This window comes from Crocodylus siamensis, chromosome 2 (assembly GCF_052110815.1).
Source record: "Crocodylus siamensis isolate JL-2025a chromosome 2, ASM5211081v1, whole genome shotgun sequence".
NCBI lineage: Eukaryota > Metazoa > Chordata > Crocodylia > Crocodylidae > Crocodylus > Crocodylus siamensis.
Window position 1 is genome coordinate 17,858,319 of NC_143396.1, and position 19,599 is coordinate 17,877,917.

Genomic DNA, 19,599 nt, shown 5'->3' on the forward strand with positions numbered 1-19,599 from the left:
TCACTGCTATGAAAGCTAGCAAAAAATCAGAGCTCAAGCACCCTTCAAAAACAAGATTATAAGCACTATAAAACAATCCACTACTGAGTCTGTTTTGAAGCTGGGCTATAAATGCGCATTATTCTGATACAAGCAGGTTATCACTTTACACTGCTAGATCAACCATTGGCACAATATGCGACACTGGGGGATTGTAAAAAACAGGCCTTGGAGTTTCTTTAGAAAATCTAAACTTTTATTATACATATTGTATTACACTGAAAATACGTACCCGGAGACTGAAGATCTTGAATTTACAACTGTACAAAAACAATTAATAGAAAACATACAGGCTATGCTATAGATGTAACATTTTACAAATGACATTTCTTGTTAAAGGCACCAGATTCCCAGTGGGCTCTGGCTTAACATTTTTTTCAGTTTTTTTTTCCCAGTCCGATCTTGCTATGAAAATGCAATCCAACCTCAAGCTACACAATGTCAAAGTATCAAGTTTGTCGGCTAGGTCAGTCCGTGGTTTAATGCACTTGGACATGCTTCAGTGGGAGAAATTAGCAGTTTCTCATGGGGTATTTTTTAGTACTAACTACTCAAAAGCTGATTTCCCCCAGTCATGTCTAGCATCTTATTTAATGGTAAAGCCACAAATAAAAATCAAGTTAATCCTTAGGGCACTAGCCTTATGCTACCATGCTAGTCACCCTAACAAAGCCAGTCTTGGATGACTGCATGGGAATTACCAGAGTCTATGATCATAGGGAAAAAATGTTTTTGGCTAAGGGGGTGGTGGGACTTTAACCACAACTCCTGACCAGGGAGCCCTACAAGGCCTCATCCACTCAATTCCATCTTCTCACCACTGCTGGTCCCACCTGCTTGCAAGGAAAGAGGCTAACCTGGAGCCCAAAGAGACTCGGTGCTCTGATGTGGGTGGGACCAGCAACTAGAAAGAAGCCTGTAAGGCAGCAAGTCTTTCTTCCTTATGGAGAGCAAGAGATGGAAGGTGGGGGCTGGGAAGTCGCACTCTTCTGTACTTCACAATTCCTAGGTAAAGCCAATTCTTCAGGTTACTCCCAGATTTATGAGCTTATTGGCTCCTCCATAGCAAAGCTGGGAAGGGCTTTCACAACTTTTTCCTCAGGTTTCCCTTTGCTCTCTGCAAGATGGAATTTGCTGGGATGCTCTTTCCCCCTGTGCGCACACAGTCTGGGCTGTTTGCTACAATGCTGTTCTTGTGCGAAGTGAAAAGAAAAGGAGGCAACAGAGAAAAAAGGTTAGCTCTGAACCATATGCATGCCTTCTGCACCATGTCACCAGGCCACTGGTGCATCACTCTGGAGTTAACTATTTTCATTTAACTTTGCAATTCACCTTTGAATCTCATGTACAGAATCCAGCAAGCATCTTAAATGACTGAATACTTAAGACAAAAAATATCAAGCTCAAGGGGTCAAGTTTGTTTTGTATCCTACTACCTATTCAAGCCCTAAATAACATACTGGAATTCAAGTGTTTGCTTTGCGCTCTCCTGAACCGCCTGGCACGATCCCTACTCAGACTTAACTGCTGGCTCAGAACTTTCAATTTATGAGCCATGGGTTTACCTATAGTTAGGTTTTTTACCAGTGTAATTATCCTAAAGCACTGAAATGGAAACTCTTTCCTCAGAAAGTTAATTTAAAATACCTCACGATACACAGAGCAAGTTGAAACATTCTGGTGCTCAGGGCCAGACTCAGCCAAGAGAAGTCTGCTTTTGCCTTTTTTTTTTTTTTTTAAAGCGAATTGCTGTAGGAGTGTTCTCGTCTTGATTCTAGCAATAGCAGTCCAGATAAAGTTAAACTGCAGTCAAAAAGAAGTTTTATATTGCAGAGGACTAGTTTGTGACAAAGAGGCATGGAGACTGAAGTGTGTCCATCCACACTGCGAAGGGGCAACCAGTGGACACTTTCCCTGTTCTTTATTTTATTCTCCGATTCCAAAAGCACTTCAAGAGGAGGGAGGGGAGCACCTCCGTGCTGACAGCTGAGATTGGGGGGAAGCATCTATCCATTAGCTATTGCCTGAGCCCTCCCACTCATTTCACATATCAGATAGGAGCTATCTGATGGCACACTACTAAATGCTGCCACACTGGACTGAATTTTGAACCAACAATTCAGGATGAGGACATCCCACAAGATGTGCAGTCCACTAAAAATCTTGTACCTTAAGTCCAAAACCTACTTATCAAAGCAGCAGCAGAAGACTGAAAGGTCCGACTGGCTTATTTTATAGAAAACTTATTACAAAAATGGCGCATTAAAATCTGACAGCAAATGCAAAAGGGAATATCAGTTCTTTCTTACAGCATTTTAAAAAGATGAACGCTTCTTTCATATTCGGACGTTAGCCCTTTGTGTGTAATGGTATCAAGTCAAAGAACTTAGAGCTACCGTGCAACTGCATCCTATAGAGAACTCAGTCTAGTAACTAAAACCCACCATGATCATTGTAGCTTGCTTCTATTATCTGTTGACTGACTTGTAATGATTTGGGAAAAAAGCAGCAATCTACATCTCTGCTGAAATGGGGCAATTAGGTAGGGCTGCACTGCACAGTTCTTGTGCAGATACAAGTACTGACTCCTTAATGGCAACGAGCTCCATACCTTTCTCACCAGAACTCAGCTTCCCTGTCAGAACATAAAGCGAGACGTTCTGAAAAATCTGCTCAAACAAAATTAAGAGCACAAAAATTTTGGTCACATATGTTGTAAATAAAAGCACACATATTAAACACTCTCCCCTGCATTTGAGAATTTGAAAATAAAAACGTCCACTATAAAAAAAAGCCTGAAATGGCGAAAAGCCTTGTTAGCATGCAGAGCTATCATTTTGGGGATGCCGTTTGCTTTCCTCTTAGGAAAAGGTTGCGTGGTTTTGTCTTGAGAATCAGACTAATGTTTTACTTTTATGCCAGCCTGGAGATAGCACAGGCCCCTCCTGCTCAGTCCCACACAGATGCTTCATGATTTACCTTTGCACTTCTTCCTCCTGAGCGTCATACTCTTAAGTGCAACCCCAAACGTGCACTGGCAGAAACTGAACTTTTTGCAAGTCTCTAGTAAGGGCTAAACCCTAAAGTTCTTTCGATGCAAATAAAATTGAACTATTTGTGTAAAACAGCAGAGCTATAACCTCTGTGGGGTGACATACTTGTATCAGTGTAACTACACTTATACTGAAATTATGTATTCCTGTACATGAAGGCAATAGAGCTATAGCAGTAAAAGGTATCTTTATGAGAGTGTAACTGGCCACCCAAGGAGTGGCAGTTTATAACTGTATTGGTGGAAAACAAAAACCACTTAACACAGTTATATTGGTAGGAAAAGCATGTTTAGATAGGACTCAAGTCATCAAGTGCCCAGCGACTGCTTAGTCACACGTGCACTAAAAGAAATGAGAATCTTCTCAGCCTTCTACATTCACAGTTGCTCGCTTTGCTGCTGGAAGGATCAGTTCTTTAAAATCTGTAGGAACATTAAACTGGTCCCTAGGGGCACTCTCCAGGACTGGGATGCTGTCTGAAGGGCCTGCTGTACAAAAGCCATATGTTAAACTTCTGCTGGAGCTTCACCTGGCAGCAGACACCAAACACCCCCAGACAGCCCACAAGTTGGGGTTTTTTTTGGCAATCTTAAATTTGACATGAAAGGAAATGGTCATTTTTCCTTAACAGAAGCTGATATTCAATTTTTCTTGATCTCTGCTGATTTATGCCAAACATGGATTAACTCATGCTGGGCATTAACATTGACAATATAGCAAGGTTAACAAGAAAAATCTCTCTCAAACCCACTCTATGACCCTGGCAAAAAATAAGCCAAAACGTATCAAGAGCCATTGGACACTGAATATCTACCATTGCAACAGTTAGACTTACTGCAACTGAGTTATAGGAATAACTGAAGACAACTGCAGTTTTAACTATCCACTTTTTAAATGGAACCCAAGTAAATATTTCTGCAGTAAAATCTGTGCCCTTGTGTAAAAGGTAAACTGCAAGTAAATTCTGCAGCAGTTCTTTCCCCAGGTGCCTGGAAGTAAACTGCTCCCAATTTGAAAAAAACAAGCATTCAGCTGTGATCTCTTTCCAGCATCTTGAATCACAGAATAAAATGTTAACTTCCCCCACCTCTTTAAAATAACTAAAAAAAAAAAAACCCAACAACAACAACAAAAAATCTGTCAGTCTGACACCATCTTCACGCTGCATTCACCTGAGCCCAGTTAGTTTGAAGAGCCACAACTTCTGTTCTGGAAGGTAAGAAGCCTACACATGAATGCCATTTTATATAGCTGACACTAGGTGAGCTGGCTGATCCTAAGCTCGATTTGGTCCGCAGTTTGGTGTTGCTGAATTCCTTAGGAGACATTAGTTATAGGTTTGTACTTCTTTAGTCTGGTCCACTGGCCAGTAGCATAGTTCATCTCAAAGACCGTATCGACTAACATGGTGGTGCTACCAGTGCCATCTGCCTTTGGTAACACTTCTGTGTGCTCGCTGAGTTTGATCTGAATGATGTCACCTTGCTCTTGACAAGGATTCTCTGTGGAAACAAGAATTAAAAACATTCAAAAATCAAACTGAAAGTTAAATACAAATCTCAATACGGTCTATGAAACAAATTAAAGGGTAAAGAAGAGCTCTGGATTTGCCACACCAGCAGAAACCAAATAACTACTACAGTATCACTAGCACCCTGAATCAAGCTGGGACCTACATGTTTACAAAACTCAGACATTAAGTTTATGAAACATAACAATGGAAACCAAGCCCAAGAGATCGCACTCAGGGCTTAGCAAGATAGCTGGAGGAAGGTCTTGGAAGTGTACTAGAAGAAACCTCTCCCTGTCAGTTCAGCATTATAAATAAGCAAATAAATAAATAAATAAAAATTACACAAAAAAAACCAACCTCTGAATCAGTTTTATAAGACCATACACAAAGCTTACTATAAGTCTTAGCAGGCTTCAGCAGTTTGGGAATACGCTTCCTTCAAATCCTCTCAAAGCTGAACAACAGTTTCCACCCACTGGGTAGTATGGATAGTGAGACTAAAGGCTATGACCACATACTACACTGTCTGTTTCCTGACCTTTCAAAGAATGCAGGTGATCACCGGAGAATATTTACTTAAAATGTGTATTATTCTACATTACAAAAATGGTCTTGGAAGCTCAGTTTGGAAGTAGTGTAGGATTCTCTTGTTCTTTCAAGCTCAGGAAATACCTTGGGTAAAAAAAACACATCTTCTCATCTGTGCCAAGCCAGATATACAAGAGACTCCTGCAAATTTACAGCAGTTCATACCCATGTCACCTCAAGGCTGGACCGCTGTGATGCATTCTACTTGTAAGGGCTTAGATTCTACGGTGACAAGATCTGTTAAGTATTAAAATCAAAGCCAGAGATGTTGGAGTGAGTTCAGGGACCATTACACCCAAATAGTTGTGTAAGACTTTGATCTATAAACGCTTGATATAACCTGAGATCTGACGTTGCAAGATGGCCCCTCTCCTAGCGATTCACAGGATCCGAGACAAGAGTGCCTATGTTTAACATAGTGAAGAACGGGGGCGAGCAGGCTCTGTACTGTGTGACTACAGAACACCTGAATTCACTCGTTTCTGGACTGAATGCAAGACTTACAAGTATTTTTTTTACTTGGCAACAGCCTTGACCAGTTTGTCCATGTGGGTCTTCTTTTCCAGATTTACTTTTTGGATATTTATTTATTCAAACGTGTTTGTCCTAAGGGGTATATTTTGTAACTGCCAAAAATAAAAAAAATAAAAAGTTAGGGCAGCAAGGCAGTCCAGTGAGACAGCCATCCCATAAGGATTACTTCTACTACCACTGTAGGGACAGTATTGACAAAGAACGCAGCAAGGCAACTCCAGCCCCTTACAAAAGGCTCTCTTCAGACTCCTCTGAATTGTTATACTTAAACCACACAATAAGATGCTGCCCAGTTGTCACTAATGCAGCATTAGTCACATCTCTACACCTCAAAATAAAGCCATGTTAGTCTTAATACATGCCTCTGGATCCTGCCATGAATCCAAGTATGAGAGCCTTTTCTGGCCTTGTAACTTTATTTGCAGTCTTGAACATTTCCTGTGCAGCGTACATCTGCTCCCTCTGCAACACATTAAAATAAAAAGTATGTATTTCAGTAGAGAAAGCAGTATTAAAAAGTATATACAGTACTATTCTATTCAAAAGCCAAAGATGACAAACAATCTTTGTTTATACCACACCAGGCACATGACAGCACATGTTAAGACTGCCATAGGATTCACAGTCCCACTAAGACCATTTCAAAGCTATTTAGTACAGAAATATTCTATTGTCTGTGCTTGGCCTTTCCCAGAAGATGAATTTTTAAGAGTCCAAACAGAAGTTCTTTCAAAAACACCCTCTTCCTATTTTCCCTACTGTCAAAAGGAGAGGAGAGAAGGAAGGAGTTCACAACAAACTCATATACAAGAAGCAGTTAAAGAAGAGTCCCCACCATCAATGACCGCTGTCTGGGCTTGAGAAGAGGCAGCAACAAGAAGGTGGTTTCAATAATTTTCAAATTGTACTAAACACAGTCTCTGAAGCCTCTGCCAATACTTGAGCAGATACTAAATCAGTTCCACCTTTTCTGCAACAGCACATTATGAATCTTACAAACCCTTGGTACATTTTTTAGAACAAGTGAATGTAACACACTGAAAAGACAGAAAAAAACGGACTTGGCTCTTCCTCAAAATCCAATTCTGGAAACAGAAGCTGTTTGCAGTTACAAGGGGAAAAATGCCTGGCACTTTAAACTCAGCGCGCTCCTGGGCCAAGCCCAGCACATGCCCAGAAAAGGCACTGTGTTAGTTGCACCTGACTTCCCAAGTCTGCACAGGTCAGGCACTTTAATGGGAGGTTTTTGGCAGTTTTACCTATTGAATCAGCTTTGGATAAAACCACAAACAAGCCCCGCTGAAGTACCCAATCTATACAGATGATGCAGAGCTGGGTCAAAGTAATGTACTGCTGCTTCCGCTAAAGCATGCTCCCCCCGTCAGTGCCTAGAGATGCTTATGATAAATAGTGCTTCACTTCACATGCTTAACTTCAGGCATATGCATGTGCAGACAGGGACACATGCAGCTCTTTCACTAGGAGCACAAGAGCTGCAGCCAGGAGATGGAAGGGTGCATGGAGTTTTACAACATCAGAAAATTAAAAGTTTGACTTTATAATATGTCACTACCTTTTTCGTCTTTGTCATTTTACATTACAACTCCTCTCTGAATTGGAAATGTACCATTCCCACTCCATTTATTTCACTTGTAATCCTAGCAGCCACAGTGGGACCTTTTCATTGTTAGAAACAAAAGTAATTCATTTTTAAACAGTGTAAGGAAATAAGGTAACAAAAAATCTCCCTTACTGTACCATTAAGGTTGAACAGGTAAAACCCAGAGATGCATGAGAGTGTTCAACAGCAATGGTAACTAAACTGCAATGCATTTCTATTATCCCTAGGTAACATCTGAAGCCCCACCTATGCCCCAATGCCAAAAAAAACAAGTAATGGCTAGTGAACAAAACAAAAATTAGCATACCCTCAAGGCTAATGGTAAAGAGCTTTCAGGAGGTACAAGAAAAGCAATTATCAAGGAATACACTGGTATGTACCGTGAGTGAGAGACTTTTCTTGGGTGGTGGCTGCTGCTGAGTTTGGGGGGTCACTTGTGGTGTTTGTGCAGCAGGGGAAATAGCTGGAGGCGTCGTAGGTGTTAGGGGTGAGGTAGGTGTAGTTGCAGGTGGGTTAGAGTTACTATTGTACATAGGGGTTCTCTGTTTGAACTGAGCAGGAAGAGTAGTAGTGCTTGGAGTTGTAGGCTCTTCTGGCTGCCTGTTAGTCTGCAAGACCTCCCGAGTAGAGCCAGCTGCTGAAACAAAATCAGGAGAGTTAAAAAAGGATTCACCCATAACTGAATATGGCTTTCGTACTTGTAGACAAGCACATCCAGATAGTTACATCTTAGTAATATGATTCAATAAGCCATTTATTTCTATTTACAGATTAAGATGGAAAAAACCAAAATTCTCTTTTCCTTCCCATTACATTTTTTTTTTTTTTTTTTAAAGCAATAACTGGACAGACATGAGCAACTTCTACTGGTTGTATTATATAATTAGAATTTGCATTTAATGGAATCTGCATTACACACTTGGTTTTCATACTTCCATCATTATAAGCGTACTCTAGTGGGAGTATACTTATTGTTGGAAGACCAAGTATACAGTAGCTGAGACTACAGAAATGTTCCACTTCCTGAAATGAAAAAACAGAAGCAACTTACAAGGGAAGTGGAAATTGAGGCCAGGTACATAAAAGTTATATTACTGTGCGATAGGCGTGCAGAGAGCGCTCTACAGTTGTAACCAAACAGATGGTAACGGCACAGAGTGCTGTAAAAATGGCAGATCCCACTCTAAGATAACTCTGGATGGATGTGGTATCAGACTTTAGCACTTTAAACAAAAAGCACCATACTGAACATTCATAACAGATCCCATCGTGATGTATATTACATAGCATTACACCAGCAACTTTGCAGCACCAAGGCCCCCACCACATGCCTTCTGCTTCCTCCTGACCTAAATGGAGGCACTTCAAGTAAAGGTTGAAAAGTTAGAGTGCTTCCACCACGGGCTTCTTGAACACCTCTACTTTGCCCAATTCTCAGCCTGTTAGTGCAGATTAAGGACATGGACAGAATAGCCTATGCAACAGACATTGTAGAATTCAAAACCAGTCCCCAGATCATTTGTTTAAATGTGGACTTAAAATGAGAAGGAGCTCTCTCTTACCAGGAGTTGGCCTCGCCAATGAGATTTCACTTTTCTCCCCAAGCAGAAGCCATTAGAAAAATGAATCTCCCAAATCAGATTTGGAGCCTATTCCAAACCTAGTCTCAAAAAATTACAATCCAGGGAAAGTCCCACACAGACAAGTCTGGCAGTATAAGGGTCAGAAAGCATCATGGAGAACTGCAGAGGGCATCAGCAACATGGTGCGGTGTGGTGCAGTGCAGTGCAGAGAAAGGGGATGCACTGGGCCAAGCTGCATGCCACTGACCCCCTATGCCACTACAGATAGGGTTTGGATTTTCATGGGTTGGATCCAGCCTGCAGGAGGGGCATGTAGGCAGACTACTAAACTAGAGCATGGACAGAGGCAGAAGAGAGTAATCAAGTAGTGAATGGACTGACATTAATTATGTACAAGGCTAAAATGTGAAGAAATAAGCAGCCAAAATGCACAAAAAAATTTGCCTATTTAAATAAAAATTAAGTTCTCCTATGCCTCTCTGCCCTTATGACACTATGATTTATTTTTGGCCCTCTTCACACCGACTGTGGGCTATAGTCCATTCAAAACCGGATACACCATTTTTCAATATTTTTCCATCCAAAGTAGAATGAAAGAATAAATGCAAGTGAAACAAATTATTGATGCAAGAACACTGCTGGAGGCTCGTAATCCTGGGCCTCTCATTTTAAGCAAAACTATACGATTTTTAGAAAGAGAGTGCTATTAAACCCTCTAAAAATGAGGTTAACCAACTAATGCAGTTAAACACAGGCTCTGGGGATCACAGCCTTATGGCACAACAATGTATGTATTTTATGAGGAGAGAAGGTCTATTATTTACAGACTATGGAGAGTTGTCTCCAGATGAAAGGATAACAAGGGAATCGTGATTCCTGGGTTCCATGTCTGGCTCTGGCATTAACTCTAGTGACCTCAAGCAAATCATTTAACCCGTGTCAATTTCAATTTCAATTTCAATCTGTAGAACAGACAAAACCCTAGACTTTTTACCAGTTCTCTCTCAGCTAAGAAATGTTAAGATCCTTAGAAAGAGCACAGCTCCTTCAAAATTATATTAAGCCAATGTTCTCTTTATACAGCATCTATTAAAGCAACAACTTTATATTTGCTGGTTATAAAAAGTGGAGATGGAAGGGAAGTGTAGTGAGGAAAGATGAAGACAAATACAAGGCTCAGAAATATACATGTTGATTTTTCTGCAATTTAACAATGCCTATACCCTAAAAATTAGCACTAGGGCCTGTTAATGGTGATGCTCTTTGACCAGGGTCTTTCCAGAGCTGCCAATTTTCAACCAGAGGGAGGTTTATTAAGAGAAACATGGAGCTTTGCTTCTGAGCCACGCACATGCCTCAGTCTGTGGTGAATAGCACGCCATAGCTTACGTACTGAAAAGTAAGCACTGCTACAAATGACAGATCTGCATGAGCAGTTATAGTTTTCATATGGTTACAGCAGTTCATGTTGACTGAAACATCCCAAAGTGCTTTAATAACAAAGCCCTATTTAGGTATGTTAAGGCATTTCACAGACATACAACATGATAGGTCTCCACTGTAGTCTCATTAAAAATCTAGACACGTGGAAAGGTGGAAAAAGACCATTTTCTAAAAATGCTTTGATCCAAAATATGCTGTCCTTTCATTCTTGACCATCCTCTATTATTGAATGTAATTTAGTTTAACATTTTTGAAATATTTAGCCATTTAAGCTATTCCTAGGAACCTTTATAAAAAACAAGGGGAAGACAGAGAGTGGAAAGTATTCAACCACAGACTATTAAAGTAAGAAGCCTTCACTACAGTTAACACTTTAAAAGAGATGAACACCCCCCTTCCCTCCCCCACATACCAGTCCCACAAGGCAAATTTCAGGATCTACCCACATTACTGATGTTTTACAATCAGATTTTCTATTAAAAAACCAAGCAAATGAACTATTTAAGAGTTAAAACCTGAAGCTGCTTAGCCTTAAGTCAGCCCTGTAACCAACAGCAATTTAATAAAGGCAAGGAAAGAACATTTCCCTTCTTTTATAAAAGGTGTGTAAAATGGCGAGTCAGGCAATTGAAAAAGAACCCAAGGACCCATTTTGACAACTCTTAGTCACATAAATAGTCCTGTGAAAATCAGTGGGATTACTTATGGCAAGAAAGTTTCAGTCCTGCATTTGTAATGCTAGGCAATAAAAATGTACAAGCAAACCAAATGTAGCAAAAGTGCCCAGAAGCAAGAAAAAAAAAGTTTTACCTGGCTGTGTTTCTGAGCTTGGAATATAGGAAGAGGATGGCACCACACTGGGGGTAGCAGGCAAATAGCTTGTAGAAGGTAGAGCTGGCTCATTGTTCAAAGCGCCAAGTTTCTGTAAAACAGCAAACAATTTTTGAACTTCTGTGGCTTACTGTATGACCTCACGAAGATTCTTACATTTTTCAATGCAAATTTCAACTTTAAAAATTCCACTAGTATGTCTGATCCTCTATTTTTCTGTAGCAATTACTCTTCCATCGAGTTATGGGAAACTCTTCCAGTTATTCAGATGGAGCTATAGCAATTTAGCTATATTAGTAACTCTTACTAAGAAGAGACAAGCTTCCCCCATTTTAAACTGCTTCTAAAGTGACATGGGAGCTAAACAAGAAAAACAAACCAACCCACCCAGTCTGGTGTACGAATGTTATCCGCATGGGAAGTTCTACTGGTAGAGCTGTTTAAAGAATATCATTTCCTAATGTAGATAAACTGCAAGACATAGCCCAAAGACATTAAGTCATTCAAGGATTATACAGAATTAGCATCTTGCAATGACAAACAACTATTGCCTTACATTATTTGAGGTACATACTTCATATGGACTCCATCAACACTTTTCTGAAGAAAGGAGTATCTGTCAAGGGCCAGGTCTGCAGCCTTGCAGTGTGTAAGCCCTGTGATTGAGGTTATAAAAAGAAACAGGATGCTCACAGCTGCCCCTTAGCTTCTTTACCAATGAAGAATCTCATGTTAGGACTCCAGATCAATGGGTGTGGAGGATGGATTGTGAAATCTGGAAGAGTTAATTACTATTAAGCAACTTTTCTTTCAGGAATTATTTATTTATATTCTCTCTCGCAGATATAAATGAGAGAGTTATTTATAAATATGAGCTGAAGGCCTGCCCTACTAAAACCTGCTCTGAAGTAGAGGCCTGCGTCAAAGAATACCAAGTGGTAAAAGCATGAACTGAACTCCACTGCAACAGCTCCACACTTCTTAGTCATAAGGCTTTATTCAAGAGGAAAGAGAAGCCATTTGGGTTCAGGATGCACATGTCCAATATACTGTCTCTATGATGATACCACTGGTCTCAAGTGTGAAAGTCTCAGGGAGGCTCCGACCAATCAATCAAATTCTGTCCAGATAAGAGGACTACTAAACAGACTATTACCAGCTTCAGCTGGTAAAGAAAGATTTAGTGGAAAAAGACTTGAAGCTAAAAAGAACAATGTCTCAGTTTTCAGCTTCCTTAGACAGGACCATCCAGGGAATTACAGATCAGTCAGGCTCATTTCAGACCCTGGAAAAATCATGGAGCAGATCCTCAAAGAATCCATTTCTAAGCACTTGGAGGAGAAGAAAGTGACTAAGAACAGTCAGCAAGGATTCACCAAGGGCAAGTCATGGCTGACCAACCTGACTGCCTTCTATGATGAAGATAACTGGTTCCAAAGGGAGAGCAGTGGACATGACGTACCTTGACTTTAGCAAGGTTTTTGAAAGTCTCCTATAACTTTCTCACCAGCAACCTAAGGAAGTATGAGTTGGATGAACCGGTAAGGTGGCTAGAAAAGCAGCTGGATGGTCAGGCTCAAAAAGGGTAGTAATCAATGGCTCAATGTTTAGTTGACAGCCAGCATCAAGTGGAGTGCTCCAGGGTTGGTCCTGGGGCCAGTTCTGTTCAATACCTTTATCAACAACCTGGAAGACTGAATGGGGTGCACCCTCAGCTAGCCTGTAGGTAAGAGGAGCAGTGAGGAGCAGTAGATAGGTTCGGGGGTAGGATTCAGAGAGACCTCAACAAACTGGAGGATTGGACCAAAAGAAATTTCATGAGGTTCAGTAAGGGATGATCCCATGCAGAACTACAGACTAGGGACCAACTGGCTAAACTGCAGCCCTGCAGAAAAAGGACCTGGGGGTTACAGTGGAGAATATACAGAATGAGCCACTAGCATGCCCTTGTTGCAAAGGCAACAAACAGCATACTGGACTGCATTAGTAGGAGCACTGCCAGCAGATCGAAGGAAACTATTATTCCCCTCTATCTGGCATTACTGAGATCACATCTGGAATACTGTGTCCGGTTTTGAGACCCCCCACTACAGAAAGGATGTGGACAAATTGGAAAGAGTCCAGCAAAGGGCAAAGAAAAAAATCACTAGGGGGCTGGGGCACATGACTTCTGAGGAGAGGCTTATTTAATCTAACTTGGCTTATTTAGTCTGGAGAAGAGAAGACTGAAGGGATTTAACAGCAATCATCAACTATTTGAAGTGAGGTTACAAAGAAGATGGAGCTGGACTGTTCTCAGTGGCAGTAGATGACAGAACAAGGAGTAACAGTCTCAAGGTACAGCAAGAGAAGTTTAGGTTAGATAAGGGGGGGGGGGGGAAAAAAGCCAGCCTTTCCCTATGAGGGTAGTAAAACACTGGAACAGGTTAGCCAGAGGGGTGGTGAAACCTCCACTCTTGGAGGTTTTTAAGACCCAGCTAGACAAAGCTTTGGCTGGGATGATCCATTTGAGGATGGTCCTGCTTTGAGCAGGGGGTTGGTCTAGACGACCTTCCAAGGTTGCTTCCAACCCTAATTTTCTGTGATCAGACATAAAAATAAAAATAAACATCTGTAAGCATCCCTGTACTTATGAAATGTAGACTGAAGGCCTATCAGGAGAACCTGGAACTTCCTTACCCTTCTCATGAAAGTGCAGACCACTAGAAAGGGTACCTTCTTTGAGAGGTGATAGTAGAAGAATGTAGTCAACACTAAGTTTCCCTCCCTCCCTGGAATCCCAGATTTATGCTGCTAGAAAGCTCTTTTCAGAATTTTTTTTTTAGTGGATAAGACTGTACCAGAGCCAAGTCTGTGACCGCCATTGGATGGACTCCAATTGAAATAGAAAGGACACAATTCGTTTCACTTCTCCCCATGATAATACTATATAGAGCAAATTATTTGCCGCCTTTAGTCCAAACTATGCCTTAACTTGATCAGACTGCATCCAACTCTAGTTACAGCAATTCAACTTCTGGCAAAGCTGTTCATAACATTGTCTCAATTGCTGTAAAAGACTTCCGGAAAGGAGTGACCCATGCTTTTCTACAGATTAGCTAGGAATGGCTTAGAACTGAATGTGATAGCCCTTTTTCCTCATATGTTGATAACTCACTATCCCAAAGCCATTTCAGTACAATCTTCTCTGAAATGAAACCACCTGCATGGGTGCAGGCTCTATGCAGCCCTAGAAGAACTGTCTTCTTGCCACGTGCCCCTTTTGTGGAATGGCCAGGGGAAAAGGTTAAGGAACCTTCAATAGAAGCACCAAGCAAGAAACTGTTTTTAACAAAGGGCATTGTTGAAGGTAATTGCTCTATGTGTGCACAAGTGTTGCAGATGCTATTTTCACGTATGATCCAGAAAGTAAACATCACTCAAATCTTTTAGTAAGTATAATCTTGTGTTTGTGTCACCACTAAACAGACTATTACTGTGAAAGTGTAGATCTTCCACAGTTTCCTGGATTTCAGAAACAAGTCCTCTCCGTGGCTGCCACCTTGATGCGGTGAAGAGGCTTGCACGTACTGATAACCCCAAAGCAACATAGTCACGAGTCTTGTACTCCTGGTAGGGTCACCCATGGCAGTAAGGTCAAAGCAGTGGAGCAGGCAGATGCAGAAGGCATACTTCTCAATGGCTGTGAAGGCAGATAAAGGCTGCAGTGGAAGAGTAATCCCAGATGTCTTGGATCTCCTTGCCACTGGACACAGGTTTCTCCTCTGTTAAGGTCTGGGCAGTTGCTGATGCACAACAGCCTCCTCATGTAAAACAAGTCACATGCAGGCTTCTCCCACTGGATCCAACGTCTACCACAATAACCAATCATCAATACCCATAACTTCTACAAAGTCCTGCAGTGATGGACAAGCAGCAAAAGGAACAGACAAAGTGATTGCCAGGAGTTCGTAGTCATGGATCCACACACAGGTGGCAGTTGTGTGTTGGTTGCTTCACCTTTAGTATAGGACAGAAGGGTGATTCAGCAGCTATGATTACTACCAAGCAGTCATTTTTAGGATCCTTTTTGCTTACCCCCGCACAGGGAGGCGGCTAGAAAAGGTGCCCCAAACATAGACTCTTCCAGCTTATCCTACCCTACCCGAATGAATAGCTGCTTCTGGGGGATCATTCAAAATTGCAGTCAAAACAAAAATGTCCTCTGCATCCTGGAATGTAGGACCCTACTAGATGACCCAAACAGTGACAGACCTGAACGTAGAACAGGTATTGCTGCTCAACAACTCTGGCGATACAATATGAATATTGCTGCTCTCAGCAAGACCAGACACGCAGGCGAAGGCCATCTGATGGAGAGGGGGGGTGGAGGGGTGACTATACATTCTTATGGAAAAGAAAACCTGCAAGTGACATGTGAATACATGGCACTGGTGTGTATTCCCTGTTGGCATTAATGAGCACCTCATGGCTCTGTACCTCCAACTGACCAATAATTCGTTTGCTACTGTCATCAGTGCATATGCCACAACACTACGCTGAGAAAGAACAGTTTTATGCTGACCTTGCTGAAATCTTGACTATCATCCCCAAAGAAGATAAAATCATCCTTCTTGGAGGACTTCAGTGCAAGAGTTGGCCAGGACTTTAGCATGTGGCGGGGCACCACTGGGATGGAAGGAGTGGGAAAAGCCAATTCCAACAGCATCCTCTTACTCAGTAAATGCGCAGAGCACGACCTTGTCATTACTAACATTATCTTCAGACAGTGTAACAGGTACAACACAACACGGCAATACCCCCACTTAAAACAATGGCACTTCTTCTACTACATTATTTTAAAGAGCTCATGATCTAAAATATGTCCATATCACACGTCATGAGAGGAGATGATGACTGATGGACCTATCATCATTTAGTGAGATCAATCGTGTTCAATGAAACATCAAAAGCAACCTAAATTAGTCCAAAGACAGTACAATATCAAATACCTTCAGACCCCTAGATAAATCACAAAGCCCTCCAAACATATTTGGCAAGCATCTTGCTGAATCTTAGGATTGAAAATGGTAACACTTGTGTTGAGGATGACTGGCAAGCTCTAAAAGGAGACCATCCACAAAGCTTCCATGGAATCAACTGGTTTTATTACCCAATGCCATGAGGACTGGTTTGACAGAGACAATGCTGAGATCAAAGCCCTTTTCGACCAGAAAAGAAAAAGCTTTCTGTGACTGGCAAAGCCCTCCTACATTCAGTCAGAAGCAGGGAACTTTTTGATGGCTCAAGGCTGAAGTCCAGAGGAAGATTCAAGAAATCAAAAACAAATAAGAGGGAGGAGGTCGACATTGTATATCTAGGCTTACAAAAGGCCTTTTATCCAGCACCCCACAGTGTTTTCATAGGAAGCTGGAGGATTGTGGGTTCAACTGCTTGACAAGTAGGTGGGTAGGAAGCTGGCTGCAGGGTAGGACCCAGAGAGTTCTAACAAACGGATCCGTGTTGTCCCACCAAGAAGCCGCCAGTGGTGTCCCTCAGGTGTCTGTGCTTGGTCCAGTGCTTTTCAACATCTTTATCAATGATTTGGTTGTGGGGGTGAAGAGCTCACTGGCCAAGTTCGCAGATGACGACAAATTATGGGGAAGCATGGTCACACTTGAAAATAGGCTGCAGATACAGGCGGAACTAGACAGGCTGGCAAGCTGTGTGGAATGAAACCAGATGGAGCACTTTACACTTCTCAGTGTTGAATTGCATCTGGGGTGGAACAATCCCCAATATACTTACAGGTTTGGTGGCGCCAGACTAGCACCATAACTGAAAGGGACCTATGGGTAATAACAGACTATAGTCTGAACATGAGCCGTCAGTGTAATGCTGTTGCCAGCAGGGCAAACAATACTCTGGCATGCATCAACCAGTGCATCTCAAGCAAGACCAAGGAAGTGATTCTTTTGCTTTACTTAGCATTGGTGAGACCACAGCTGGAATACTGCGTCCAGTTTTGGGCACCACACTTCAACAAGGATGTGGAAAAGTTTGACAGAGTCCAGAGAAGAGCCACCCAGAGACTCGCAAGGCAAGCCATATAAAAAGGAAAGGCTAAGGGACTTGGGTCTAAGTCTAAAAAAAAAAAAAAAAAAGAGAAGGCCGAGAGGGGACTTGGTAGCAGCGTACCACTATATCAGGGGAATATATCAAGGTCTTGGTGAACAACTGTTCACCAGGGCACCCTTGGCGAAAACCAGGAGTGATGGTCACAAACTCCAGGAAGACCATTTCAGCCTTAACACTAGGAAAAAACTTCTTCACAGTTAGGGTGTCCAGACTGTGGAATAAGCTTCCTCCAGAGGTGGTGCAATCACCTATCCCGAAAATCTTCAAGAGGAGACTGGATGGTCACATCACTGGGGTTAGCTGACCCCAGTTGTCTTTCCTGGCTAGTGCAGAGGGGCTGGACCTGACGATCTTGTAAGGTCCGTTCCAGCCTTTTACAATCTATAAATCTATTATTAGTGGGAAAAGAAAATGAAAGAAATTTAACAATTTGTTGACAATCATGACATGCGGAGCTTCTTCAATGCAATCAAGGCTGCATATTGCCCGACTTAGGTCTGAAGATGGTAGTAGCACACTTCTCAAAGATAAGTCCATCAAAAACCATTGAAAGGAGCACTACCACAGCTCCTGAACTGAGAATCAATGGTGACTAATGAAATCATCTTGCAGCATCCAGTAAGGAAAGCTCTTGCCAGTCCATCAACCTCTGAAGTCCAGCATGCAATAAAAAGAGATCAAGAACAAAGCATCTGGCCCTGATGGCCTATGCCAGCTGAGGACTTCAAAGTAGGCAGGGAAACTATGACTAGCAAGCGCCACACACAGTTTCTAAAAATCTGGAATCACTGAAGAAATTCCTGCTGACCTACAGAATGCCAATGTTATCACCATTTTTAAGAAAGATGACGACAGACTGTGGCAACTATCAAAGCACTGCCTCCTTTCCACTGCTGGGAACACCCTTACTCAAATTTTGCTGAACCGACTGTTCCCTCTTGCTGAGGAAATCCTTCCCAAGTCTCAATGCAACTTCAGACCACTATGAGGCATCACAGACATTAACTTTGCAACCTGACAGATCCAGGAAAAAAGTGCCAAGATCAACACCAGGAACTGTACATGGCCTTTAATGATTTGACCAAAGCCTTAGCTTTGTTAACTGTGAGACTCTATGGAAGATCTTATCAAAGTTTGGCTGCCAATGCAGTCATCATCCCCACTCTCCTCTATGAACGTGAAAAACTGGTGACCTACTATTATAATCTCAAGAGAGGTGTTGCCAACGATACCTCCAGGAAATCCTGCACATTAAATGGGAAGATCACCACACAAATGCCAGCAACCTTACTGAATCCAGCATTACCAGCATTCAATCAATGATCCTCAAGCACCCAACATCACTGGAAGACCAAACATTGTGTGCAGATGCCCGACTTGGCTCCCCAAACAAGTGCTACACTCCCAGTTTAGTAATGGCCTGAGATCTCATAGTGGCCAGAGGAAACGCTACAAAAAGACATTGAAGGCATATCTCAAGAAAACAGATGCAGACATCAAGAGTTTGGAGGAGCTCGCTGCCAGTTGACTCCAATGGCATTACAGCCTCAATCAAGCGGGAGCTCGTTTTGAAGTAAAGCGTCTTCCCTTTGAAGCAGAAGAGAAGACGGAGGAAGGAAGAGGACAGAAATCCCAGCCTGCAGCCTATTCTCTCCTGGGGAAAAGTTCTGCAACTCCTCCAGACCGATCTGCAGCTTAAGGATTGGACTCTTAAGCCATCTCAGAACCCTTTAATGAGCTGTGGTAGAGATCATCCTTGAATCAAAAGATTTCCAACCATGACAGGCAAGGGCCTCAAGACAGTATAGTAGCTTACATTGCTTTACATGGATTCTGTCTTACACAGTGGTTTTTTCAATTTTTTTTCATTTGCGGACCCCTAAACATTTTTAAAATGCACACCCATTTAGAAATTTCAAATGGAGGAGTGGACCATTTCTGAACTGAAGTGTAAGTATTCACACACTTTTGGTTGATCAAAGTCATCTTTTGCAGGCCCTTAGACACAATCTGCAGACCCCAAGGGGTCTGTGGACCACAGACTGAAGACCACTGTTCTAATGGGATAGTAAGCATTTCTTCTCATTATTAGGAAACAAAGAGTAAAGAGATAGAGGTTGTCAGGAAAGAGCTCACCTCCATTGAGTTCGCGCTCTCTCTTCCTGCTATTGATGCGTTAGAGAAGATGCTTAGACCTGCTAGATCTACTAGGGTGATCTTTATTTGCAGACCTCTCAAGAAGGTTGTTTCCTGATGTAAATTGCTATCCCAGAGACG

The 19,599-nt window shown here is 42.0% G+C and overlaps 1 protein-coding gene across 3 annotated transcripts in view; it reads right to left on the bottom strand.

The window, feature by feature from the left end:
- Nucleotides 1-219: 219 nt before the first annotated feature.
- Nucleotides 220-19,599, bottom strand: part of NELFA (negative elongation factor complex member A) — a 39,738-nt gene continuing 20,358 nt past the window's right edge. For 2 of the 3 annotated variants that reach the window (XM_090035413.1, XM_090035415.1), the window contains exons 8-11: nt 11,185-11,296; nt 7,729-7,985; nt 6,090-6,189; nt 220-4,594 (exon numbers count right to left, since the gene is read on the bottom strand). In XM_090035413.1, the coding sequence (XP_089891539.1) occupies nt 4,410-4,594; nt 6,090-6,189; nt 7,729-7,985; nt 11,185-11,296 (654 nt within the window). In that variant the 3' untranslated portion in view covers nt 220-4,409. The remainder of the gene's footprint in view (nt 4,595-6,089; nt 6,190-7,728; nt 7,986-11,184; nt 11,297-19,599) is intronic. The other variant, XM_090035414.1, reaches the window with a different exon arrangement.